Source organism: Falco biarmicus, chromosome 3 (genome assembly GCF_023638135.1).
Source record: "Falco biarmicus isolate bFalBia1 chromosome 3, bFalBia1.pri, whole genome shotgun sequence".
NCBI lineage: Eukaryota > Metazoa > Chordata > Aves > Falconiformes > Falconidae > Falco > Falco biarmicus.
Genome location: NC_079290.1, coordinates 94,566,742 through 94,593,422, shown reverse-complemented (window position 1 = coordinate 94,593,422; position 26,681 = coordinate 94,566,742). Strand labels below are relative to the sequence as shown.

General features: G+C 43.1%; 1 protein-coding gene across 1 annotated transcript; it reads left to right on the top strand.

The window, feature by feature from the left end:
- Nucleotides 1-139: 139 nt before the first annotated feature.
- TXNDC5 (thioredoxin domain containing 5) lies at nucleotides 140-26,610 on the top strand. The gene is made up of 10 exons (XM_056331158.1): nucleotides 140-446; nucleotides 5,460-5,609; nucleotides 8,476-8,581; nucleotides 9,864-9,960; nucleotides 13,391-13,506; nucleotides 15,423-15,509; nucleotides 18,465-18,605; nucleotides 21,566-21,648; nucleotides 24,448-24,577; nucleotides 25,213-26,610. Exons 1-10 carry the CDS (start codon nucleotides 202-204, stop codon nucleotides 25,333-25,335), a joined length of 1,278 nt encoding a protein of 425 aa, XP_056187133.1. The 5' UTR covers nucleotides 140-201; the 3' UTR covers nucleotides 25,336-26,610.
- The last annotated feature ends 71 nt before the right edge of the window (nucleotides 26,611-26,681 follow it).

Here is a 26,681-nt window from a genome sequence, read left to right as displayed (position 1 = left end):
GTCACGTATAAATACGATAGATGGGAAATAGCGCAATTTTGTTGCTCTCCGTGAGGAGGGGTGCGGGGTGCGGGAGGCGGGCGGGGGCGGGGGCCGGAGCCGGCCGGGGCGCCGTGCGCGGCGGGCGGGCGGGGCGGGGAGGGCCGGGCGGAGGCGGCAGCGGCCGCCCGGGGTTTGGCCGCTCGCTCTGCCGGTGCTGCGATGGCTCCGCTCCGCTCCGGCCCGGCCTGGCGGCGCCTGCTCTCCTTCGCCGTGCTCGGTATCGTGCTCTGCGGCCGGCCGGGGCGGGCTGAGCCCGAGCCGGAGCCGGGCCCGGAGCCAGGCCCAGACGCGGGCCCGGCGGCGGAGGCGGACCCGGACCCGCACGGGCGGCACCTCTACAACGCGGAGATGCTGCGGCACGGCGCCGCCGCCGCCCCCCACTTCGTCATGTTCTTCGCCCCGTGGTGGGTATCCGGAGCGGCGGGGCCCGGCGCGGCGCGGCGCCCTCCTGCCCGCCTCTTCCCCCGTTGACGTGGCGGCGGGAGGCGGCCGGGCCGGCGGCGGGGGCGGCCTCGGGGTCGCGCCGCCCGGAGCCCCAGCGGCCGGGGCCGGGCCGGGCGCCTTCCCCGGGGGCGGCGGGGTGACACGGGCGTTAAGTGGCAGGCGGGGGGTGCGAGCGCCGGGCCGGGGAGGGGGAGCTGGAGCCCCGCGTGTGCCGGGCCCCGGGCCTGCGCGGCCGGGCTGGCGCTGCCGGGGGCTTCGGCCGGCCCCGGCGGCCGTCCCCTCCCCAGGGCCCGCGGGGTGAGCGTGGGGCTGCCGGGGCCGGCGCTGCGCCGGGGCAGCGGGGGGCGAGCGGGGCCATCCCCGGCCCTGCTGGGCTGCACCGGCCCCTGCCGCCCCCCCTGCCCTTCCCCGGGCTGCTTCGGGGTCCTCGGAGAGGCCGAGAGCCCGCGGCCCCTGCGTGTGGCCGTAGTTGCGGTGTGGTGACCGGCACCCTGTGCCTCCAGTCTCACAGGTGCCTTCGTTGCTGAAGTTACGTTCGCCTTGCAATCGCAAAACTCAAGGGTGAATTTGCGGTGGAAGCAGCACAGGGCAGTGCAGTGCCCCCAAGGCCGCAGGCAGCCGTAGTGGAGCTGGGGAGTTCCCAGATTTGCAAGAGACCTGCTGGGCTTTTGTCCTGGGCTGGCGGGTTTGGCACGAGGGAGTTGAGAGGAGCCGGAGAACAGGCTTTGCTGGATGTTACAGCTGCCAAGAGGCCAGTACTTCTCATCTCTGCACCTTTCTAGTGGCTGTTCATATTCCCCTCTTCATCTCTTGCCCAGCCCTTTTTTATTCAACTTACGAATATCCAGTAGAGGTTATTGAGAGTTTTGTGTTAGGGTTGGTTGTTTGGGTTTTGGCCTTTGTTTTGTGATTGGTTTTGGGTTTTTTTTCTTCCCTCCAAGTTTTCTTAAATTTAGATAAAATGAAGTTAAGGGAACAATGTGCAAAAGTTATGTTTTGATCCCAAATTTACATGCTGCCATTGAGGCATACGTGAGTCATGATGCTCTTTGAAATCAAGGATTTCCTTTCAAAACAGAGTAGGTACTTCTGTTTTTGTTTTTAACACCGACTTGTTTATGCCATACAAAAATGTAAAGCAAAAGCTTGAAAGAGCAGATGCCTGCCTTTGTTCTCTGAAGATCACAGAAGTGGAGGATGCCTGACTTGCTGGTGAAGGACCTTTGCCTGAGAGTGCTGCAAAGCCTAAGAAATGCCCATGCAAAACGGGAGTGCTTCTGCTCTGGTTTGTTTTCAGGTGGTGATATCTGTGTTTGTCCAAGCTCTGACTGACTGTTTCACAGGCATCCCTAAAACCAGATGAGCTTTTATCTTGGCGCACCGTTTGTAAGGACACCCTGTGCCAAAAGGGCTGTTGCAGAGTCCAGAGTTTGCTGCACATCCTCAGCGTGCATGAAAGAGAGCACTGGCCTTGCAAACTTGGACTACGCAGTGCCCTTGGGAGGGCCGAGGATCGCTGCCCAACTTAAGTGTGAGGGAGCTGCATCATTTCCCAGACTTGTGGCTTCTCTGCACGTTCTTCACACCCTTAGCAAGCTTTCTTCAGATCTCTGGGTCTTCAGGACCCTTGGTCTGGACTCCTGGCTCCTGACAGGCAGTGACAGGGGCCAGGTTTCAAAGGGGAAGAGAGGCAAAGGGAACACCCAAGTGCTCAAGAGGGGTGCTTATACACACCAGTAGTTTTATCGTCAGTGGGATCAGGCAGCAACCTGACAGCCCTGGAGTCTATATTGGAGCCTCTTGCCCTATTCCTAGGTGATGTTAATGTGCTAATCTCCTAATGCTTCTCTCAGAGGCATGTGCTTTGGCACTGCTCCTTGTAGTTACAAGGGACAAGCCTAGCCGACAACCCAACAACGTTCAGCTAGGATTGTCTCTCAGATTGCTACAGACGCTGCTAATGTTGCATCCTCAGTGCTACCAGTAAGAGTTGGGTTAAAGCAGACACAGTCCTTCCCTTCCAGATTCTTGAAACACAAGTTGCTGAGGGCCTCGCTTCCAGATAGCAGCAGTACCCATGAGGTCTTACATTTGTTTCAAATATTGTGGGCTACTCCAAAAAAGAATGTTCTTAGACATCTGATGGCAAATGACTTGGGTTTTCAGTCATCAGGCTGTCCCTCTTGGTAGCTGCACTTGGCAAGGGACAGAACTATAAGCAGGTTACTGTCTCAGTGGCACCAGGTATTCCTAACATGTGGGCCATGCCAGTCACGTGTCTACAAAGGAATGAGATTCCACTGCTTCCTTAGCTGGAAGGAATCTCAAATCAGCAGTTTCATTGTGGTGTTCTGACCATTACAGATCGTTTCAATATACATGGTCTCTTGGTAAACCTCTGGAAGTCCACTGAGCTGAAACAGACTTGGATCACCGCTTTGCTGCTGTTGAACTGAACTCCATTAGACTGGATTTTACCTTAGCTGGATTCTTTTGTCCAGAGTGAGACTGGTCCTGTGCTGCTTGTATCATTATGCCTGTTTGTCCCAGGATCTACCAACATTTTTAACTGGGTAATGATTTGTGCTGTGTCTTGCTGTGGAGCTGCCCTTGCTAGCTGCAGAGTTCAAGTTCTGCTGGTGGCATCCAGAAATGTCTGTGCTTCTCAGTGACTGCAGAGGGCTTATCAGTAACTGCAGTTTTGACATATATGGTCCCTATGTACCTTTGCATCTCTTGTCACAGCCCAGGAAGTCTGCCATCCAGTTTTGCAGATGAGAGGTGCTGATACTGTGATACACCTGGCTCCGTGCAGTAGAGCAGCCTTGTACTTTATAGATTCTGCCACAGCAAAATAATCCCCAGGCATGAGCACTTGTGGCACAGGGTTGCTCAGAGTTAAAATGGGCAACCTGTCTCGCAAACTCTTACAAATAATGTCTTCACACCCATCCCCCCTGACGTTAGTGGTGTACAAGAAGCAGGGGTTTCTTTGTTGTTTTTTTTTCCCAGAAAGGTGGATCTTTCCTATGGCCTTGTTAGTCTCTTTTGGATCTTCATTTACATTTGTAAACAGAGATTATGAATGCTTGCACCTTGCTAGCCCATGTAGGGAGGGAAAACCAGGACTCCTCATTGATGCCCAGGTCTCCACCATCCCCAGTAGCAGGACTGGCTCCTTCTCCAGCCCTGCTGATGCGGTGTAGAGTGGTAGCGATGACGGGCTGTGTAGGTACATGGGGCTAAAGGGAGGTGTGCGATGTTGCACAGTCTTGCTCTCTTTATTTTTGACTTCTCTAGTTTTATATATTCTGCAGCTACACCTTAGGAATTTCAGAAAAAGTATTTTAGGGACTGTCTTGGGTTGTATTTTCTTTTGTGTAATGCAGAATTTTTTTTGCAAACCAGGAGTGACAAACTAGTTGATTAGTTGATTACTGATTCAGGTATGAGCATTTTCAATTTGATCTTACATAATCTGAAGAAGGAGGGGAAGGGGGAACTTTGTGTACAGCAGAGATCATGGTGTTAAATATGGACAAGGCAGCTCTGTTCTGCACTTAAACAGCGGGTTAATTACTTGAGATTGCCTTACCTAGTTTTCCACGCTCTGTTGTTTAACCCCAGTTAGTATTCATTCAGTGTTTAAAATCCCTGCAACTGCTAGAGGAAAGGACCGGGGAATCCAAAATCTTCCTCTTAATTCAAGCAGCATGAAAGAGTTGACTGTGGAGGGGCTTCGGTCTGAAGTTAAATATTTAAGGAATATTTACCTTTAGTAATAACACATTGTATCCCTTCACCGTGACAATTCAAAATAAGATCATACTGGAGTTTGTGTTCCCCCACTTAGTGGGAGCATATGTGATCCACTGCGCCTTGCTGTAACGGGACCATATTAAGGTCAGATGTTCTTTATCTTGAAGTAAATCCTAAGGTTTTTTTGTTGTTGGGTTGGGTTTTTTTTTTGCCTTAATTCTATCATGATACCTGGTAAGGTGGGAATCCATGCAGTTTTTCTACAAGTGGACTCAAAAACATTGTAAAAGTGAAACTGTTTTAAATGGGAACAACTTTCTCCAAAGTCCTAATGGTGTTTTAATAGTTACTTACAAAGTAGACTGTCTAGGTCATGCCAAGGGCAATAACAGTTTTCATACTGTCAGGCTGAGAATGTTTTCTGTTAATCCAATTATGTATTTTCAGATATCTTGGAGGGTTGTCAAAAGCAGCCATTAAAGAGAAATGAAAATCCTTTCCTTAATTTTTCATCATAGTTACAGGAATAGGGTATTGCCATAATGACTTGGAAAACTAGGAAAACAATGAGAATAGTAGCCATATTCTGCTTCCAGGGAGCTGCTGTTACAGCAACTGTATGAGGCCAGTTTTCTGTGTATATGCAGATACAATTAGTTAATGGTGTGCTGCTGGGACAAAGCATGGTACGGGAAGATCTTGAGCAACCTTGTTTAGGAATCGGTCCTAATGGGTTTCATGACTTGCAAGTTATAGTTCCTGTGATGCACAGAAGCACAAATGGCCTTACAAAAAGGCTGGAAACTGTTTTCTTACTTGCTGCTAAAATACACAGTACTTTGAAATTGTTAGAGTGGAAAGAAAGCTAGACAGCCTTGCAGGGTTTTTCAAGAAAGCTGGAAGACAGAGTGCATTTCTTAATAGCCTCATTAAGTTCAGGAGATGTTCAGTAGGCTTTGTAATGTAAAAGGATAGTAGCAAAAAGTTCTCATCTGTTGATGATTTTTACATGAGGTGTGTTTGCAGCGTCCTAAAATTCTTAATAGTATTCACTGTTGTTTAGTGTAACACTGCTCGAGTATGGAAGATTTCTGATTTAACTATTTTTGAACTTACTAGAATCTCCGACCATTCCACATATGACTTTTCCATAGATCCATTCCTCTCTAAACAAGAGCAACTATTAAGTAAATATCTTATTCCTTCTGTCGCAGGTGTGGACATTGTCAGCGTCTCCAGCCAACTTGGAATGATTTGGGAGATAAATACAACAACATGGAAAACCCGCAGGTCTACGTTGTCAAAGTAGATTGTACTACAGATACTCCACTGTGTTCTGAATTTGGCGTCCGTGGATACCCTACGTAAGTATAAAAGGATGTCTGCTCTTATTTTTCTTTTTTAGTTTTCCATGATCCTCTGCCAATTTGTTGAAGCTAACTTCTAAGCTAATTTTTTGGTGGGTTTCTTTGTAGCCCTTTGGACCTCATATGCTCATTTTAAGCCTTTTTACCCTGTTGCCAAGTATCGTGTGATGCATACTACTCTTACTCTTCTTCTTTTTTTAAAGGAGACTGTTTTATGTCTTGGAAGATGGCTGTGTTTAAATGAGGTCCAGAATTGTCTTTTTCTTTTCTCTGGGATTACCTCTTTCTCAAGCAACCTTACAGTATACAGCTGTGACATGCATGATAAAGTTGGTCTCTGGTAACAGTACTTTTAAAAATAACTTGTCACAAATTTGTCAGTACACTGCAGCGTTCATAATCAATGTATAGGTGATCTCTTAAATTTTTGAGTGAATTTGGTGCTCAGAAAATGATATATTAATATTATCACTTAGCGTGGCAGTAGTGATGTTTTACTGACTTTTTAAAGGTAGTTTTGCTTGTAATGATCTAGGAGAAACTCATTTGGAGTTTAAGGTTGTTAAACTTACCCTGTTATAAAAGATGTATGTCTCACTACCTCAGCTTTGGTAGGCAGAACGTGATCTAGAGTATCTCTGAGAGATCAGTCTGGATAGTGTTTTTGGGTTAGATATGCACGCTTTCTTTTTAGCTCTCAGACAGGTTGTGGAGTCTTCTTCTCTGGAGACATTCAAAACCTGCCTGGACGTGACTCAGTGCAGCCTGCTCTAGGAGAACCTGCTTTAGCAGGGGGTTGGGTAGATGCTCTCCAGAGGTCCCTTCCAGCCCTGACCATTTTGTGTGCCAAAAAGGAGCAAAGGGATTTCTTTTACTTGTCATCTTTAAAGCTTCTTGCAGAAATGGATGGGGTTGTTTCAACTGCTTTGCTAATTCTTACCTTAGTGGGGATAAGTGGAGAACGTAATCATCTGCAGCCCTTCCACAGCCTGTATTTTTCAGTTTCCTTCCCTTTGCTTACTTTGTCTGGTGTTACTGGTGACCCCAGCAGCAGCCTGACCTTGACATATGCTCCTGGCCGCACCCACGTTGATGCAGATGAGTGCCACTGAGTAGAAGTTGAGAGTTACAGATAGCGAAGTCATTTTTGAAATGGGAATTGTCCTTAAGGGCAGTTTGTGGTTTAGTTCCAATAGAAATACCAAGAAAAATGAGTATTACAACTCTACTAGTATCCCTGAAAGTGAGTGTTGGTCATCTTTGCATATTTGAACGGCTTTTATCGTGGTGCTGTTCCTTGTAAAATAGAAGGGGTGGCAGAGATTTTGAATAAGAAAAAAAAGAATGGGCATGCAGTTGCTCTCCCCGCCCCACCCCTTTAAGGTCATTGAATGTCTAGGAATAGTTAGTGCTTGCTTTCATCTGCTTGAAAAGTGTAAAAAATAAGCCAGTCATCTGCTAGGTATAGAAATACAGAGATGAAGGGGAATTCATGGTATCAATTCTCTTCCTGTCTGAGTCAGTTTGTAACTAGCCTGTTTTTAAAAACCTCCAGCAAGGGAAATTTCACAGCTTCCTCAGGCACAGAGGGATTGTTGCAAGTCCAGGATGTGCTGGTCTCTGCACTGCTTTTTCCAAACACCCGTCAAAGGAAAGGCTGCATCCCCTTTCCATACCCCTGAGAGTAAAACTGGCTGAGCCGGGTCCCTGCGCTTGTTTAGTACAGTTGTCTCAGGATTATGTAGTGCTGCAAAACACTCTCTCAACTGAACTAGAGAAAACTTACCCTCATTTGAAGAAAATAAAGGTGTAGCTGGATCTCTAAGCTGCTGTCTTTTTTTTTTTCACTTGTTACTCTTCAAAAGTATTGCCATGAGGCGTGTGTTAGATGTTTTTCTGTTTCATTTTTGTTGTTTTCTTCTTATGAAGTTGCCTTTTTTTCCCCTCAAAAGATTCTGACTTTCTGTCATCACAAGGAACATTCAAGAATATCTTAAATAGAAAAGACAGTGGGAGCTCCTCTCTTTTGAGTGTATTTGCATTATGTGTTTTTTCAGCACTTTCATATATTAGTTTCTTCCAACTGTGGAAAAAGGAGACAGATAAACATTTCAAGAAAAAGAAGCAGCAATACAAAATGACAGCTTGGCAAGGGGAACTGAGGGCTAGGTGACAGTAGTAACTGAAACTATGGTTTGCTTTAAAGAATTAGGCTAGGTCCAAAGTCGATATCGCCCCTTTACCAAATATATTTCCAATTTTAACTTAAATATTTAATAGAAGGAGCTTTAGGTAGTTCATAGAAAAGTTTTGATAGCAATTATTAAATGTTACAGTTGTGAAGTCTTGAGTCCCTACAAGCAGTCACTTACCTCCTTGTCCTGTTGACTTGTTACAGTGTGTTTTTAATCAGTTTAATACCATATGAAAAGTCCTACGTTCCAGGAGCAGTCGGGGAACAAAACATGAGAAGATTTCCTGGGAAAATAAGCATTGGGTATTTTTCCTTTGGAGAGGGGTGAACAAAACAAAATTGATGCATTTTGACAAACTGATATAGGATTCATAGGCACTCTTGGTTATTGATAAAGTAATATTAGGCTATGTTAATTTTTAACATGGTATTTCTTTTTGCTGTTTCAAAAGTCTCCTTTAAAAGCTTACATGGGAATGAAAAAGCATCCTAAGTTCTAGCAATGACCTTTTAACTTGAGGGAGATGCCTGATGCTGATGTCAATAGCCAAGAGAGCTGTTACTGCAGCCCAAGCTGCATTGCTGTGGATTAGCAAAGTGTGTTAGCTTTCCGAGAATGTTTCCTATGTGAAATTTTTTGCCTCACTTTTCTACATTTTGATCCTTTAGCCTAAAGCTGCTTAAACCAGGACAAGAACCTCTGAAATACCAAGGCCCTCGGGACTTCCAGGCACTGGAAAACTGGATGTTGGAGAAACTAAATGAGGAACCATCTGTAAGTGAAAAGGAAATATTGCCTTCTGCAGACTTGCTTATCTATCATTTCTGTTCATTAGGTTTCATTTTCTAGGAGGAAATCTGCTCCTGAGAATAAAAGTCAGGTGGCAATAACTATGGAACAGCTTCCACATAAGTCAGAACAGTAATTAAAGCTGTCGTCCTGTGACCTGCCCTTTCTTTCCTGTATTCCAAACTGCAGTGCGTAATGCAGTTTTTAATGTTTAACATTTTGAGATTTTAGGATACAATTCTTAGCGTCAATTCAGGTGACACCTGTAGGCCATAATGTTTCCAGAATAGCAAAAGCGATTTAGCTGCAATATGTTATAAATTGCATTTGTGTTGGGCTTAATTATCTCTTAAAATATGGATGCCATCTTTAGCTCAGTTATTATCTAATAATGTTGTAGCCTAAAGAAAGGGTTCAAAATAATTGGTTAGGCAAGTTAAGCTAATACCGTAACTAGGAAAAGCCTTGGCTTTAGGGGTAGCACTTACATATAGTAGCCAAGCCTTGCCTAAAATTACATTTGTGATTGCTGTTTCTAATCAATATAAAGCTGCAGTGATTGCTGAGCCACAGTTAGAACATGGTTATATTTAAATAAACGTAGTCTTTTTAATAATTAAACATTAAATGGTAAGCTATTTTAAGAGATGTACTTTGAGGTTCTTAAACAACTCTTTCCAGCTCTGACCACAGTATCTAGAAAGTAGTCACTTGCTTTTGCTGAAGGGCCAGTGGGTTTGCTGCCATTTATAGCTATAAAGCGTTTGCTCTTTTCCCATTGTTGCTGCCTTCATGAAGCCGTTCTGTCCCTCTTTCCAGCATTAGGGGAGTGGAAAACAGCTTTTTCACCAACTACTTTTAAAAAGTCCAAAGACCACTGAAACTGGAGCGATGGCAGATGTAACTCTTGTGTGATGCTATGGAGGAACTTTTATGTAATCGAAGTGTATTAATATATGGTGATGTGATGAATGCCATAGCAGTTACTGTGCTCTGTGACTATACTATAGCCCAGTGAAAGACTCTGTTGTTCCAGTGACTGTGATAGTTTTTTTCTGTGGTAGTCTTTTTCACATTTTGCTTTCAAGTAGTCATTTATTAGGAAATACTACATACCTAAATCAAGCTAAATAAGGACATTGCTTTGGGAATTCAAAATTTCAGAGTACAGGGTTTACAACACTACCCCAGAGTGGTGTGATACAGGAATCAAATACTGTGTATTCACTGTACAAAACAAATAAAAGTTAATTTTTCTTATTAATAGGATCCAGAATCTGATGTGGAACCACCAAAAGCCCCTGAACCTAAGCAGGGAATGTATGAACTCTCTGCAGACAATTTCAAGATGCACATAGCAGAAGGTAACTTTTTTTCATAAGCAAGAGATACTTGCTTTGCGGTGGGATGACCCTGGCTGGATGTCAGGTGCCCACCAAAGCTGCTCTGTCACTGCCCTCCTCAACCGGAGAGGGGAGAGAGAATATAACAGAAGGCTTCTGGGTTGAGACAAGGACAGGGAGATGGCTCAGCGATTACTGTCACAGGTGAAACAGACTCAACTTGGAAAAACTAGTTTAATTTAGTACCGGTCAAATTAGTAAAAAACCAAAACACCTTCCCCCCCCACTCCCTTCTTGCCAGGTTTAATGTAATTCCCGATTTCTCTGCCTCCTCCCTGCAAGCAGTGCAGCGCAGAACGGGGAGTGGGAGTTAGGATCAGTTCATCACTCTTCATTTCTGCCGCCTCTTTGTTCCCAGGGGGCTGACTCCTCACGCTCTTCCCCCGCTCCAGCGTGGGGTCCCTCCCGTAGGAGACAGTTCTCCGTGAACTTCTCCAGCATGAGCCATTCCCACATGCGTGGCTGTTCTTCACACGCTTCTCCAGTGTGGGTCCCTTCCACGGGGTGCAGTCCTTCAGGAACAGACTGATCCAGTGTGGGGCCCCCATAAGTCCACAAGCCCTGCCAGCAAACCTTTTTGAGCCTGGGCTCTTCTCTCCATGTGTCCGCAAGTCCTGCCAGCAAACCTGCTTCAGCACGGGCTTCCCACGGGGTCACAGCACCTGTGGGCAACCCCCAGCTCCGGCGTGGGGTTCTCCATAGGCTGCGGGTGGGGGTCTGCTCCACCGTTAGTCTCCCCGGGCTGGGGGCACAGCCTGCCTCACCGTGGTCTTTACCGTGGGCTGCCGGGGAATCTGCCCCAGCGCCTGGAGCACCTCCTTCCCCTCCTTGCTCACTGGCCTTGGTGTCTGCAGAGCTGTTGCTCTCACATAGTCTCACTCTTGTTCTGCTGACCCAGATTCCCCGCCCCCCACCCCCCCTTTCTTAATACGCTATCACAGAGCTGCTGCCACTGTCACTGATGGGCTCAGCCTTGGCCGGCGGTGGGTCCATCTCGGAGCCGGCTGGCATGGGCTCTGTCAGGCATGGGGGAAGCTTCTGGCACCTTCTCACAGAAGCCGCCCCTGTAGCCTCCCTGCCACCAAAACCCTGCCATGCAAACCTGCTGCATACTTGCAGAGGCATCAGTAGTGGGAAGCCTGCAACAGAGTTGTTAGTGTTCAAGGTACCTCCTTCCCACTGTTATTTTCCAGTAACACCTAGTGAAAGAGGACGGAACTGTATAGAAATGCAGGAGTTGAATTACATATTGCAGACCATAAGAAAGTTTAAGAACGGCACTGCACTCAGAAGGCAGTAAAATTCAAGCCCCTAATCACATGGAAGAAGCTAGTGGGGCTTGCTTGACTAAACTGTCTCTTTCGCTGAGTTCCTTGCTTAGTCACAGCCTTGCCACTCACTTTGTGTTTTTGCAAGTCCAGTTTCCTCTTTCCCTAAATGCTGGCTTGTTCTTGCTCCCAGGCTGCCGTTCTGGATAAATATAATCCACCCGCTTCCTCCTTACTGCCCCCATCCCACTTGAGTCTGGCCCCTTATTTGATATTGTTTAGCTTCCTTCCTGCAGAATTTAATGTGGGCAAAACACTTCACCTGTTTGGCCATTTTAAAAAATATTTTGTCTGGAAGCTTTATAATTAATGCCAGGAGTGATACCTAACATGGGAGATTTCACGCCGCACATGGTGGCTTTTTAGAGAATGAGCAAACTTTGGGCTGCTGTAACAAGAGATGATCCTACCATCTCTATCTGTTTTCCTAAAAACAAAGGCCGGATTAAATTTTATCTATGCCCATGTGATACCACCCGTGAAGTAGATACTAGAGCTTCTTAAAGTAACCATTAACTGATGAGAAATATTTTCAAGCGTAAGAGAGTGTTTTGTGCGGCTAACTTAAAATTTCCCAGCCTATGTGGATTAACACAGAATTACATCAAAATTCTTCATGGATTTTTCCCTAAGCCATCAGGGAGATGCTAAACGTTAAACAACTTTACAGTCTGAGAAGATGGTTGTTTTGTGTATGTGTAAATGTTTTAATATTTTATTGCAATATTTTTATTATGTATCCATTGTCATTCATAGAAGAGACATTCTCATGGTTGTATCTGATGACTGAGTAGGTTTATGAACACCTGTAAAGCTGTTGTCTGCTCTTGACTTCAGTTACAAGTAGTTCAGTGCTTAAACTTAACAGGAGGCTTAGCAGTTGCTGCTGGAAGGTTGACTTTTGTTCTTAAAAAGTCTCCCTTTACCTTTTTGGTGCTCTAGGGCAAGAAGAATTTAAATTTTTTTCTATCAGGGAAGACAGTGTATCAGAGTATGTGGTACAGAATTGCTAATTTTGACTAGATGTTCTTATTCATTCATGAGAAACTTCAGTTTGCAGTTTACTGGACCAAAGCAAACCATGTTGATCAGTTTGAAAGTCTTCCATGTGCAGACCAGGCAAGTTAGAGTACACCTGCTGCTGGAGGTTACATTTCCTAGTTACCTTGTGATGCCTTTCCTCTGACCTCCTTCCGTGAACTTCCTCAAACTAGAAATGAATTCTGGTAATAACATCCCCAAAGCTGTCTTCAAAGAATTATGAATAATTCTGTTAAAAAGAGCTTTTCTCTAGTTGCTGGTGTTTCCTTCAAGTTATTTTTTTCCCTTATTTTAATTTACTTTTTATTTCATATTAACAGAGCCTTGCCTTGCTGTGTGCAAAACTGCGCAGCATCTTCAGTTAATAGTAATCTTAAATGAAGGAATTTACATATTCTGGTACTTTGCAATTAAGATTATACTTTAAACAGTAGGAGATAGTACGGAGACTCTCCTCTATGAAACACTGCAAACACCTGCTAAAGGCAGTGATTTCTCATTAGTTGACATGAAAACACAAAGAGCAGGGCAGAAAAAGGAGTATGGAAAGCTGAACAAAATTGTTTAGGTAGTTCATGGACTTAGTGCAGTGGTGTTTCCAAAGAAGTGTTTAAGTTGAAGTCTAATACTTACTTTCATTTATGCTGTTACAGAACACATGTTCCTTGGTGGTTCTTTCTACTCTGTAATAGGGCAAGTGATTGATATCGTAGATTTAGACATCGTATCAAATGGTTAGGTTCAAAATACCAGTTTTAATATCTCATTTGTTGGCTTGAGGCTGTGAAGCTGTTTGGATTTTCAGTGAAATTGGCAATACTGTAGGACTGCATACAGATTGAAAACCTAATTGCTGAAGTATTCTGTCCTGGCCTTTGATTCAGTGCTTCCTATCTTTAACTCAGGAAATACCGTGATAAATTTGCAGTCTGAGATTAGGACTTAGTCTTTAATTGCAGCCAAGTTCATTCCAAATGAGTTAAATGTGTTTGGTTTTTCCTTTTTTTTCTTTGACTTAAAAGGTAATCACTTTATAAAATTCTTTGCCCCTTGGTGTGGTCATTGCAAGGCTTTGGCTCCGACCTGGGAACAGCTGGCTCAAGCCTTCGAGCATTCGGAAACTGTCAAGATTGGCAAGGTAGGTGAAGTGCTCTTAGTCTGAAAATGTGTTTTGTGTGAATAAATGTTTCAGCCAAATATCATGCTTTTCATACTGTGATTTGTAAATAACAATTGTTTTGTTTGTCACCTCTTAAATCCTTTTATAGTCATTGTTTCTGTTTGAATTTTGGGATGGTTATTGTTTTTCTTGCACATCCACAGTTGACAGGACTCCCTCATTTTAAGCAAGGGCTTGGAAACACAGCTAGCTCCTTGTGTTTCAGAGAGAGCTGGAAATAAGTAATGCTTTGGATGGGGGGAGTAATATTTTGAGATGTGTTTTTTTTATTGTGCTTCCCCTTTGTCAGAACTTGATAGATTTTAGTATTTATTTTGAGTGGGAAAGTGACTTCTAATGTGGTTTTTACAGCATTGGATTTGTTAGCAAGTTTTAGACCTACAGGGCTGCTTATGATTAATTATTTCTTGGTTGTTTTTCCCCCCCCCCACACTCTTTACCTCCATAGAACTTTCTGAAGGTTTCAGGGGGGTCTTCCACCTTAAAAACTGATATCTTGTCCTGCTTTACTATTTCCCTTAGGGTTTGATAACCAGGTTCTGTGGTGTATTTACCATGGGAGCTTGTTACTTTTACGTGGAGTGACTTCTGTGCAGAGGTATGGAGGTGGTCTGGCAATTGCAGTTACTGGCTTTATTTGCTGACCCATACCTAAGTCCAGGTGGCACATGATGTGAGTCCTTCTGTATTTCACGGTGGAAAAGTGACCAGGCTCAGTTTCTGTGTCCTTAAGCTTTCAGAGTGGTTCTACTGATCTGAAAGACTGTGTAACAGTTCGCAGTGTTAGTCCTGCAGAGGGACGAAACCCCAGCTATCTCCCCTGCCTCTGCCCTCGTAGCACTTTCAGCTGTTGTTTAGGGGTGATGAACTAGACTTCTTTCTTCCTTAAATTATTTTTATTGCCTTTGAAAGTCTGCTAATTTAGGTACGCTGTAGATGTACAGAGCAGGTCAGCATAACTGAACTTTGCAGAAGACATCTATATAATGTTGAAACCTGGTGGATATAAAATTAGATTCCCCCTGAGAATAAAATATTGGAGGCTTTGCTCCTTTGATGCTGTCTGTACCAGATGTTGCAATCTGCTGATTTACTTTTTGAGAACCTTGCTTGCTGTCTGGTAAGATCTTTGCTTAGCTGAAGTTATCTTCTTGAAGTTACCATTCTCTGATACCCAGAGAAAAATTAAAAAAAAAAAAAATTCATTTTATTCAGTTGTCTGTCGTGTTTGCAGTTACTGTTACTGATAATTGCTATTTAATAAAGCAACTATGATTTCTCTTGATGCCTAGTCAATTTTGTGTAACTGTGTACCTTGTGAAATTGCTTGAAACATGTCTTGGCTAAGATTGTAAGTCTGTAAGTAAGCAAGAAACACAACTGTTTCTAAGATGGTTGAACCATGACCTTTATGTAATCTGGGGGAATAGCGTCTTCACAGCAATGATGCCTGCTGGCTGGATGCTGTTTAATCTTTGGAATTGATCTTCAGGGATCTGGAGCAAAGTATTTCTAATGTAAAATTCAAAATCCAAGTCAAGACAAGGCTCCAACGCTGAAGTTACCTGTTTTTTTTCTGCTTCAGAAAAGATTATAAACTGATAACTTTACAGATTGGTTTATGACATACTAGAATTAAATGTTGCTGTGCACTGGAACTTCCCGTGGAGTGAAGTTAACTTGTTGGCACATCTTCTGAAATTACGTGATATAATCATTCTCAAGACAGTTCTTAGTACTGAGTTTTGCTAAGCATTATCTTGCTCGTTTCTGTATTTTTCTGCGATTTTGAACATAAGAGAAGCTATGATGCTTGTTGTATGTTTATTTTATGCGCTGAATAATTTTGTGGGGTTTTTTTCTCCCAAACGTAGGTTGACTGTACTCAGCATTATGAAGTCTGCTCTGAAACCCAAGTTCGTGGCTATCCCACACTCCTGTGGTTTAGAAATGGTGAGAAGGTAAGTCTGCAAGCTCAGCAAAAGATCACACCAATTTTTTTTCTGAATAATACTTGGACTGTGCTTATGTCCTGGAAAAAAAATCAAACAGGTGGGCATATACGAAGTCTTGTTTGTGAGAGAAAAGGTGCTGGAGGTTCAGTCATGTACTGGAAGAGGTGTACTTCCTCCACAGATAAAAGTTAGACGTTTTGCTCTTTGTGCTCTCAAATAACTGGTGTGATGTCCATAAACCTGCAAGCAGTATCTCCAATTACACTACTGTGAGAGAATTCTGGGTTGGGTTTACTTTTATCTTAATGCCTTACCTCCTATGGAACACAAAAACATAGATCAAATAGAAATAATAAAAAATAGTGTAATTTTCACAATGTGTATCAGAAGGTTCTTATCTGCAAGTGGTGCCTAAGTGATGCAAATTTTCTTTCTTAATAAATCTGAACCCTTCATATGACACTGTGAGGGAGTGTCCTGTGGGGCCCAGTTGGCATTTTTCCTTGTAGCAGTTCAAAGAACTACAATATTCTGAAGTTATGGGGAAGCAAAATATTTACGAATACCATGCACGTGAACAGCAACAAATAAACATATTATAAATAGTAGTGTTAAATAGCATCTGTTTCACACTTTCAAGATTAATTGTATGTATTAAACTGACATTAAAAATAGGTCTGCAAGCAGAGAACCCAGAACTCTGCTTTCAGCTCTTACCTGCTAAGCTTTGGGATTTTGCCCCATTCATCTTGCATTCCTTTTTGAACATCTACAGTATCAGAGGTGAAAGTTTTCCTGCTCAGTCCGCTTTAGTGGCTGTTGTTCGTGGCAGTTTTGTGGCCATAAGTACATAGCGGTGCCTGGGAGGTTTGGTGTCAGCACCCCTGTAAGATCAGGTCACTGCATGGAATTAAAATGAAGGAGCACCTGGATTTTTGAATCCCAACCTGATTCACACAGGAATTACACAGCCGTGTTACCACTCGAGCAGCGGTGCCTGGCATGTGTCAGGAGCAGAACTGGAAGCTGAGGGAGTTGCTCAAGTGAAATGTGGTAGCGGGTCCAAGGTGAGAGGTGTTTTCAGTTAATGAAATGTTTGCCTCTATGTGCCCTGAGTCTAAGGAAGTCTTCTGCTGTTTCTCCAGAATGATTTTCCACGTGCTTTATTTTTATTTATCAAATACAAACGGCAAGATACGTTGCCAGAGCCATACTATCTTGATCTAGAAAAGCTTGCTGTGTTTTTTCTCGACAAGCCAGATTAATTTATTTTTTTTTGGACCCTTTGTAATTATTAAAGTTTGAGTTGCTTGGAGTTACTTTAATCAAGAGTGCTGTGGAAGAAAAAGTCAGATCACTGTTGTTGTATTTGGTAAAGCTGAATCTCAGCCATTAGTCTGAACAGTATATTTCTGTTGACATCAGACTGGCTTTTCTCCATTGGCAATGTGGTATTCCCTGGTGGCATACTGCCACCAGAATCGCATGTTTCTTCATGGGCTGATAAAATATATTTTAAAACAAAACCACAAACCAACTCCCAACAACTTTCCAAAAATCTGACCCAGAAATTCTTGGAAATCTCTCTGGCTACTATGGTACTGCTCAGTGAGTGGGGAGGAAGAGAAGGAGGAGAGCTGCTTCAGCCATCCAGCCTTGTTGTCCCTAATACCATCACCCCCTTTGTCATAACTGAGTCACACCATCCCTCTTGGTTAGATGCAGCAGAAACCCCGGGATGAGTGAATGGGCACTGACCCTGCCCTGCTGAAATGGATTCAAAAAAGCAGGTACAGGCTTCTTGCATTTCTTTGTGATTTAGACCCAGTGTGGGGAAAGTGGCTTTAGTTACAAGTAATATTATCAATGACAAAAGAAGAAAAATGTGTAGAAAGTTCCAAAGATACAGGAAAGAGTCGGAGAGGTGTCTGTTCTTCCTTCCAACGTATGGAGGCTTGTGTGCTGTTTCTTGAAGAGCATTCCTCATCTGCGAAAGGAGCTACGTCTTGTAGCCTGCACCTCATGGGACCAAAACTCAAGAATCTTATCCAAAATGCATATGTAGCGTCTCGTAGAGATGATCTCTCTTGTGAACTGAGAAATTAGGACTGATTTTCACAGAGCGTGCTGAGGGCAGTCATGCATGAGTCAGTTTGGAGACGGTTTTGATTTTTTTGTTTGGATTTGATTTGTTTTGTTTGGATTTGAGACTAGAAGCTGCTCAGAGGTGCTCTGATTTTTGTCCTCTAGAGCTGTGAAAGTACCTGAGATACGGGGAAGCTTCTAAGGCAAACTGTGGCTTCTCGAAGATCTAGCTGGTTGAGGGCTTTATGTGCAGGTTCAAAAATGTGACTGAACTTCTGTGAGAGCGGTGCTGTTGGAAGTGCCTGCCCCACAGCAGGCAGCTGGTTTCTCTTGCTCCCAGGTGAACTTGGGCACCCAGGGAGCGTTGCCTTACTGTTCAGGGGTTTTGAGGATGCGTGACAAGCGTGTGGGCCATGGGAGCGACTGTGTAGTCAGGTAACATGCAAGTCAAGGCTTTCAGCCCTGTCGAAGCACTGGACAGAGCTCTCATGGTAACAGAGACCACCACCAAACAGCGACGGGGATTTTATTGTTCCTTGCAGTAGCTTTAGGTTCAAAAAAACCCCAAACCTTGAAAAAGCTGACTAGAGTGAGAGATGAAGGTCAAAGTGGAAAAGTTTCTAAAACTTGTTTCTACGTTTCTAAAATACCTTTCATTTCAAGGAAATTTTAGGTTGTTCCCTTTCGGTACAGGAGAATCTATAGCAAATCCCGAAGACGTGGAGTGAATGAAATGCCATGGAGAGGTTTAACAACTAGATAATCATATTTATTATGGATGTGCTTACACTTGGCAATCTTAGGCTTTTCTGGTGATTATTTGTTTGCTAGATTAACTGTATATGCACTCTTATCCAAACTATTTGATAATTGTAGGGTGACCAGTACAAAGGGAAGAGGGACTTCGATTCCTTAAAGGAGTATGTGGATTCCCAACTACAGAGCTCCGGGAAAGCACCACCAGCAGATAAACCCACCGAAGCCCCGCAGCCCCCCCCAGAACCCCCCCATGTTGAGGTAAGTACTCCTGCACTTTGCAGTGATGTTAGAGGTGTTCAAACTTCCAGCAGCCTGTCCGAGTCTTCCATGAGTTTCTCTCTCTCTGGTAGCTTGACAAGTTCTAGATGGAAACTGTACCAAATACTTTCCTGGTTAGTTTTTTAGTAATTAATGACTGGAATCAGACCATCAACCCTAGTGAAACTTTGACTAACTTAATGAACTAATTGGACAAGAGGGAAAAAACAAAAATCTGGCTCCTTTTGTATGGTTACAGTAAGTTGTTTAGACAGAGTGGCATAAATGCGGTCTTTTTTTTTTTGTCTGCGGAACTGCTGGCGCCTCAGGCTGTATGACAGTGTATTTCATCGCTATGGAGATGAACATTTCTTGCAAGATTCTCATTTGAACTCAGGAAGATGGCACATACTGCTAAGCCCCTAAAACAAGCCAGGGTCCTTCCTATACTTACAGATTATTTGCAGAAACAACAAACAAGCAAAGATTATGGAGACTGATCTAAATGCGGCTGATGTGTCCTGTGACAAGAAGGCTCCTCGGGTCTGGAGGCTTATTGTAATCCTGGTTGTAGGAGCTGTAGGGGTTACGAATGTTGTCAAGGAATTGACCGGAACAACTTTATCACCTTTGCATGGTTGTACTTCATGACATCTAGTTTTCTGTCTTTTCTAAATCCCTTTGGCATTTCATCAGCCATTTTTCATGTAGCTGAATGTAAAATTGGTGAGGTTGAGAAATTAGGGCTGGTTTTCAAGCATACTTTTTCATGAAACGTGGAAAACATACTTATGCCTAGAAAATAAGGGACGGTGATTTATGCTTCCTTGTGATGTAGAATGAACTTAGGTAATTAAAAAGCATCAATATTATTAATATAAATACAGTTTATATGCAGCTTCTCATATGAAAACATTACCCTTCCCAGTTGACTTTTCCAGCAGCGTTACTCATCTGGCATAAAGTGGCTTACCAGACGTTACAGATAACATAGATTTGCAATTTTTTTATACCCGTCACATTTTAATTTTTTGTTAAATTGACTTCATATTTGGAAGATCCTAATGAGCTGGTGTTGGTACAATGCAGAAAGTAATCAGTTGTCTTTCTATTTTTATAGGAATAACTAACACAAACCACATGTGATTCATATTCCCACTTACGCTTTGCATGCACCAGCACACATACAAGCAGGGAAGAACTGGGGGGGGGATTTTTTTGCCAAATAATAGTAGACACAGTGTAGGTCTCAACTTGTCTTTGCAACTTTACATCACAGCTTTGGATGCCACCTTTTCTTGGTCGCTCATCTTCAGACACCTTTGTTCTGGTTTTGTTTTCATGAATTTTGAAACAAGGGGCTAGCCCGTGTAGCAGCAAACACTGCAGTTACCCACAGCTGGTACCGCGGGCAGCAAAACAAACGAGTTCAGACTCCAAATTTATGTCCTGGTGTTGAGCCTGTGCATGAATTCCCCCACGTCTTACATGGGCCAAGTACTTGCCAGCCCTTTCACTGCACTTTTGTGTCTGTGAGACTTCTCTTCTGTCTTTGCCAGACATCACTAAATTACTCAAAAATGATCCAGATGGATTAAGGTAGAGTGACCATCAGACGCTCAGATTATGTGATCGCGTAAGATGTCTTTTCCTAAGAAACCAAGCTAAAATTGATCTATCTGATACTATTTTTGTGGGAACATAGTTCACACTGCTATTCTGTTAGTAATTTACAGATTTTTCGAATTTGTTTTACTGTGCAGATCGTGGGGAAGATGATTCTTACGGGGTTTTCAGCTTTGGCACCTTAGAATCTAAATGTTTGGAACATCTGTTTTACATACCCATTTAGGAGATTTGGAATAGAAGAATATGTGTTTACTGCTTGTTTTTTCTTCATTTAATTATTTGTAATTATGTAATAATCAAAAGTATAATTTTAAATAATTCTTTAGAGGTAATAAAAGTTCAACTGAATGAAATAATTGCATGAACTAACAGTTATTGACAAATGTTTAAAGGTACTGGGTAATTTGTAATTTCAAGTTTCTCTTTGGCTTCTCTTCATAAGACTCTTACTGGGTTTAAAGTAGAATTGGTAATACTGTGAGTTGCGCTTTTGCTTTTCTTTTACTTTCATTTGAGTTTGAAGCTTTTGTAGGCATGCAGTTTATTTATTTTTAATCCCTCCCACCCCAAGTTCTCACACAGAAATGAAGTTTGTTACGGTTCTGTGCTCTCATATGAGACTCTCTGCAGATGATGTGCTGTCCTCCCATCACTCCCGTGCCATTGCTCCTGATGTTATCAGGAGTAAAAATTCTTCCTGGCATCCATGTGAGTGTGGTGTAGTGATGTAGTGATGTCCTCCTGACAGGCAAATATGTGTTTCTGGTAACTGTTTTGTGTGTGCAACACAGGGATATAGCAGAGAGAGAACAGCTGTCAAGACATCATTAGGATGCCTTGAATACCTCATTAAACTCTCAGATGGTCATTATGTGCTTCAAGCCAACTCCTCTCAGGGTTGTTGCTCGAAAGATTTGCATGACAGTGTATTACAATGAAGGTGATTTTTTTTTTTTTTCTTTTTTTTTTCCCCCGAACAACTGAAAATTCAGATACGGGCAAAACCCCTGAAAATAGGGATGTTTTGTTTCTCCAATTACGGATGAGATTCAGTGTGAAATACGCATTTCTCTACATCTCTCTAGGGGAGGAAAGTAGCTGAGGGGTTAAAAGTGAGGTGTGCTGCTGCTACTCTTGTTTATATTGTCAATAATAAATAGTATATTTCCCAGTTTGAGTTTCCCTTTCAGGTAGCTAAAAGCTCATTTGGCTGATGTTATATCTACAAAAAGTTTTGACTTTTTTTTCCTCTCTGTTTTTCTTTTCTCTTTCTTTTTTATTTTCTCTTTTTCTTCCTTCCCACCCACCCCCCACCCCCCCTTTCTGAACAGGCTGCAGTACTCTCTCTCTCTGAAAAAGACTTCGATGCAACCATTGCTAGAGGGATCACCTTTATTAAATTCTATGCTCCATGGTAAGTAGTTTGCACCTGTGCTTGTTCAGGATTATTGCAGTTCTCAGCTGTCAGTGCATTAGCTGCTGTAGGTCTTTGAGCTGTGCGTAGTACTGTATTTGTTGTCTGGATTTAAAACACGAATTAACTGAAGAACGCGTGTGTTGGGAAAAGGTACAGCAAAAAAGCTCAAACTGTTATAGCTTTCCTGGGACTCCCCTCTGTGAAAAGGCTGATAGAGAAGCTTTACTGCGTCAGCCTCCAGGTAGTGCTGGGCAACAAGGAGAGTGAAGCTTTTGCCACAGACTTAGCAAGCTGCTATCCCTTGAGTAGGGTAAGGTGAGGGTACCAAGTCACCAGTCTTCAGAAAGCAGAGCACGCTGGCCTTTGGGCCCGATCCTGCCACAGCCAGCCTCTCTTGGAAGCCTAATCTGAGCACTTGGGAATTGGTACAGACTGTAGAACTATGAATAATTGGCTGTTACTCTTCAAATAACTTAACAAAAACCTAATTTGCACAAGTGACAATTTTGAGATGTTCTCAAGAGTATATTCCGTGCAGTATGTTCTTATAGTGACCCAAGGCAGACGGTGCATAGACACCCAATGGAAAGCACTGGGTGGGGAAATAATGTCCCATTACTGGCAAATCCAGCAGAGCCTGGGACCCGAGCTGGGGTAAGACCTCAGTATTACGAACTCATAGGACAAATACTTCCCCCCTTTTCTTACTGTTAAGAGACAAAAAAGAAGGTTTTGCATTTTTATCTCTGATTTATAGGCTTCATCTTACTTGTGCGTGGATTGAATTTAATGAAAATTGCATGCCATCTTTCTCACCCAGGGCCCAGTCTCTTAGCCAACAGAAGGGAGCCTAGTGTAGGGGGAAGGATTAAAATTAAGTTGTATTTCACTGTGTGAAAGATAACACATCTCTGATTTCATCACTAGCCATCCCATTAATGCAGCATCTAAAATATAAAAGGATATTTGGGGGGGGGCAGTAAAAGGTTACCGTTACAAAACCACACAAACAAATGCAACTCCTATTTAAATGTGCTCAGGAGTATCAAAATATTGCAGCTTAACTTTGACAGCAGGCATGAGTGTGTTTCTTATTGTAGGCAAAAAGTACTAGGGAAAGTTTCATTTTACATAATCTCAATGATGCAGTCTTTTCCAGTGTCGTCACCTTTTTTACCGCAGTTTGGTTTGCTGCTTGAGAGCCACTTCTATGCTCTCTTACGTCTGAAAGATCTGCTTTTGGATGTGGGCAAGGATCTGCCACCGCAGTGTTAAGCAATACCCAGCCCGTACACGTGCACACCCCTTCACATTTACTGCTGCTTTCTTCACTCCCTTTATCCTCTCTGTGCACTGCGAGGGACTGAGCTTCAATGTGCCTGTGCTGCCACGCCGCCACCAGCAGAACTGGCTGGTAAATTCAGTTTACACCTACGCACAAAGCAGCTCCGAGTCTGATTTCTGAACCCCAGGAGTTGTTGGCATATGTAGGAGTTCATTATCTGAGAAACTTTTTCTGGAAAAGTTTGAGATAAAGAAACGGTCCCTTTTGAATTAACTTTTCTTAATAATATCGGACTTCAAGCATCTGCTCATCTCATGAGATTCTAATGGGGTGCTGCTGCATCTCACAGATCGGATCGTTGTGGGATGGCAGGCTGAGAAATGGTGGTTCAGGATGCAGAGTGAAGTTCTTAAACCAGTGTGTGCTCCCTGGCTGCGATGTTCAGAAAGCCACCGTTTAGGAAAATACTTCCTATATTTACGTAGCTGGTATCCTAGTTTTAGCTCCGAAAGTCAGACTCATATATACAGTGGTAGAGCTCTGCGTATAAATGACCTTTTTCTCTTCCAAGTGGATTAACTTATGTAGGGCTCGGCAAACAATATTATGTTGCTTGCTAGTTCTGTCTTTCAGTTAGTTTTGGGTAAATATTAATGTTAACTTGCATAGTAAGCATAAAATCATCCTGGTTTAGTAGCGTTTGTGCATGGTCAGAAATGCTTTTATACTGTCACTGTGTATTAACAAGGTGGTTTAAATATACAGTGGCTTGCATTAAGAAAACTTTTGCTGAGACATCTTTCGTTATTTTTGTAAATGCCCTGATCCAGCCTCGAGGCAATTACGGGGCTGTTTTAATAACCCAATTAAGGTGCAGCTGGGTTAGAATAGAATGAGCAATGCAGTTTTAAAGTCTGAAGTGCTTTGGGAATTCTTCTTGAAGGCAGTAAGAAGTTCAACTTACGAACTTGGCTAAGCCAAGTTCAAAATATAAACAAAATTAATACTTTACTGTACATTGGTCAGGGAGGGCGTTAGGAACTGGAAGAAATTTTTTAGGGAAATTAAAATCTCGTTTAAATAATTAAACTCAGGCTATGTAACTGGCATATGCTACCTGAAGACTTAATTTTCACTACAGACGTCCTACACCTTACTTAAACCGTGTTTGTTTCTAAGCGATCTTTTTTTTCCCTGCATTTAAATATTCTCTGTGCTCATCTTTATTTGGCTTCATACTCCTTTGTAGGGTAAAATGTTCAGTGTACCGACGTCCAGAATACCATTCCAGATGAGACTAACAAAGGCCAGAAACTACTTCAGTGCTTAACTTACATAAAATCACTCGTTTTCTTCTCTCGTTTACTGACGTTAGAGTACAAGGGAGTTGCAGGGCCAGATCATCAGGGGATAGGACAGGCAGCTAGTTAAACTTACAGCTATTGCAGCAAGGCAGCAGAGATAAACTGGAAGGTGTATCTGCTAAACAAATCTCTGTCTTTTGTTTCTAGGTGTGGTCACTGTAAGAACTTGGCTCCAACTTGGGAGAACCTTGCCAAAGAGCAATTTCCAGGTTTGACTGATGTCAAAATAGCAGAAGTAGACTGCACCGTGGAACGTAACGTCTGCAACAGATTTTCGGTAAGTGTGAAAGGTCCGAGATGAACGGCACAGTATTGTGTACCCAATGTGAAGGGGCTCCAGGGTGCAGCCGAGCTGGCCGCTGTGTGGCGGGTGCCTGGTGACAGCGCAGCTGTGTCCCCCCTTAGCCAGAAAGGGGTAGGTAGAGCAGCACCTGGTGACACCCTTTATTTCCTGGCCTGTTTGTTCAGACTGTCATTCTCATTATTGGATAAAGCTGAAGAAGTCCCTAATTTTAAGACTCCTCCCTCTGTGAAAGCACCAACGCAGTCTGGTGGTAGCTGAGGCAAAGTTCTGTTCTGGGGGTGCGGGGGGCACGAAAAAAAGTTTTTGGTGCTGGTAGGCAGACAGCCGAAGGCAGAGCTGGAGCTGCCGTTCCAAGAGCCTAGAGGAACACGTATTATCTCATTTGCTTACAAATGTTCAGAAATGGCAGGTTGGTGTTAGAAGTTCTGTTGTGGTGTTTGGGTTTGGTTTGTTGGGTTTTTTAAAAAAAATTACGACGACTTACCATTGTTCTAGAGGAGTTTGGTGGCTTTTCAGAGTCAGGTAAAGACAAGCGAAGGATACCAGTGAGTTTGGACGTTAGTAACAGGTTTCTTTTCTCTGTGTGTGTGTGTGCATGTCTTTTGAAGGTACGTGGTTATCCTACACTTCTGCTTTTCCGAGGTGGAAAGAAAGTCAGTGAACACAATGGAACAAGAGACCTTGAATCACTGCATAGTTTTGTCTTGCGTCAGGCAAGGGATGAATTGTAATAAAAGTCTGGATGCTCTGTCCCTGGCTGTCTTTGTACAGTAGCTGAGGGATTTCAATCATTGCTAATTTTCAAACAGTGTATTTGGGGGTGGGGGTGGGGACTGGGGCATTTTTTTTGTTTGTTTTTAGGAAATTGAATGTACTAAACATTGGCATCTTCCCTCTGTGTGTGTGTTAAAGACATGCTACCCTGTGTGTGAAGGAAAACTAACAAGTAGTTACTGTGCAAACTGAGAATATTTTCAGCATTGGTAGTATTGCTGCATTCCCACATTCCCGCGATGAAGTGTAAATGGTTTCCTTTGAGACTAAAATACATTAAGAAAACCAGCTTAAGGGCACCAGTAGAATATTTTTGTCTTCAGGTTAGATTTGGTTAAAAAGTAATCCTTACAAACTGCCCACCATTGCTAGAAAGGTAAAAGCTACAGCTGTGAGTCACTTCTGCCTCTACAACTGTACTTGAACCCTATTTGGCTTAATATAGCTGCTCATTAAGAAATGGAAAGTCACGGGAGGTTGAAAACACACACACCTTTGGAAGATACCAGGCTGGTTGTTTCCTGTTAATCCTCTCGGCATGGGAGGTCTAGCCATAATGGAAGTGATGGTACTGTAACACGTGCCTGAACATTACCGATGCCATAGCGTACGTGTGTCACGTGGATTTTCATAGGCTGCTTCCGTCCAGCTCCAGGGGAGTGACTGTGCTCTACTTCCATAGAGCCAAAGTGGCCAGGCGCTATTATAACTGCTCCGTTAATATTAAACGATCAGTTAAGACTTCAGAGCTGATGACGTGTTTCCTACCCTCGCCTGAATCCAGACTTTGTGCTGACCTGCTCCTTATTCCAAGTACTGGGAGAACAACGAGTAGTACAATGTTTAATTATTTTTTTTTTTTTTCCATTCAGCTGTTCTACAGTAGTGTAAAATAGTTCCCCATGCTTCTTGAGCCTTAACTTTTTTCCAAGGTGTAAGCGTTGATAAGTTTGAATGCTAGGACCATGCACTCTGTGGTGCCTTGGATTATAATATGGATCTATTCTTTGGTGCATAAGATGTTCCATGTTAGACATAACTGAAAGCCAAAGAATTTACACTGCAGAGACTGTCACGATACAAAGACGACAGCAAACTGAGGACTGAATTCTGCCGTCTCGTGTGCGTAGAAACTCATGGAATGAGGATGGTGACAGGCTAATTTGACTAATTTGTCAAGATGCTGATTTTTGTCCATCATATGGAGTTGGTTGTTGTTTTTGTTTTTTTTTTTTTAAAAAAAGGTAAAACAGCAATGAACTTTTAAATCGGTGAATTTCTCCTGGTACTTCACTTCACTGTC

What these genes read in the sequence shown, in the direction of transcription:
- TXNDC5 (XM_056331158.1), top strand. Translation starts at nt 202, where the DNA reads ATGGCTCCGCTCCGCTCCGGCCCGGCCTGGCGGCGCCTGCTCTCCTTC. An exon ending in ATTAAATTCTATGCTCCATG is followed by an intron (nt 21,649 to 24,447) that starts GTAAGTAGTTTG and finishes TTTTGTTTCTAG; the next exon opens with GTGTGGTCACTGTAAGAACT. An exon ending in ACGTCTGCAACAGATTTTCG is followed by an intron (nt 24,578 to 25,212) that starts GTAAGTGTGAAA and finishes TGTCTTTTGAAG; the next exon opens with GTACGTGGTTATCCTACACT.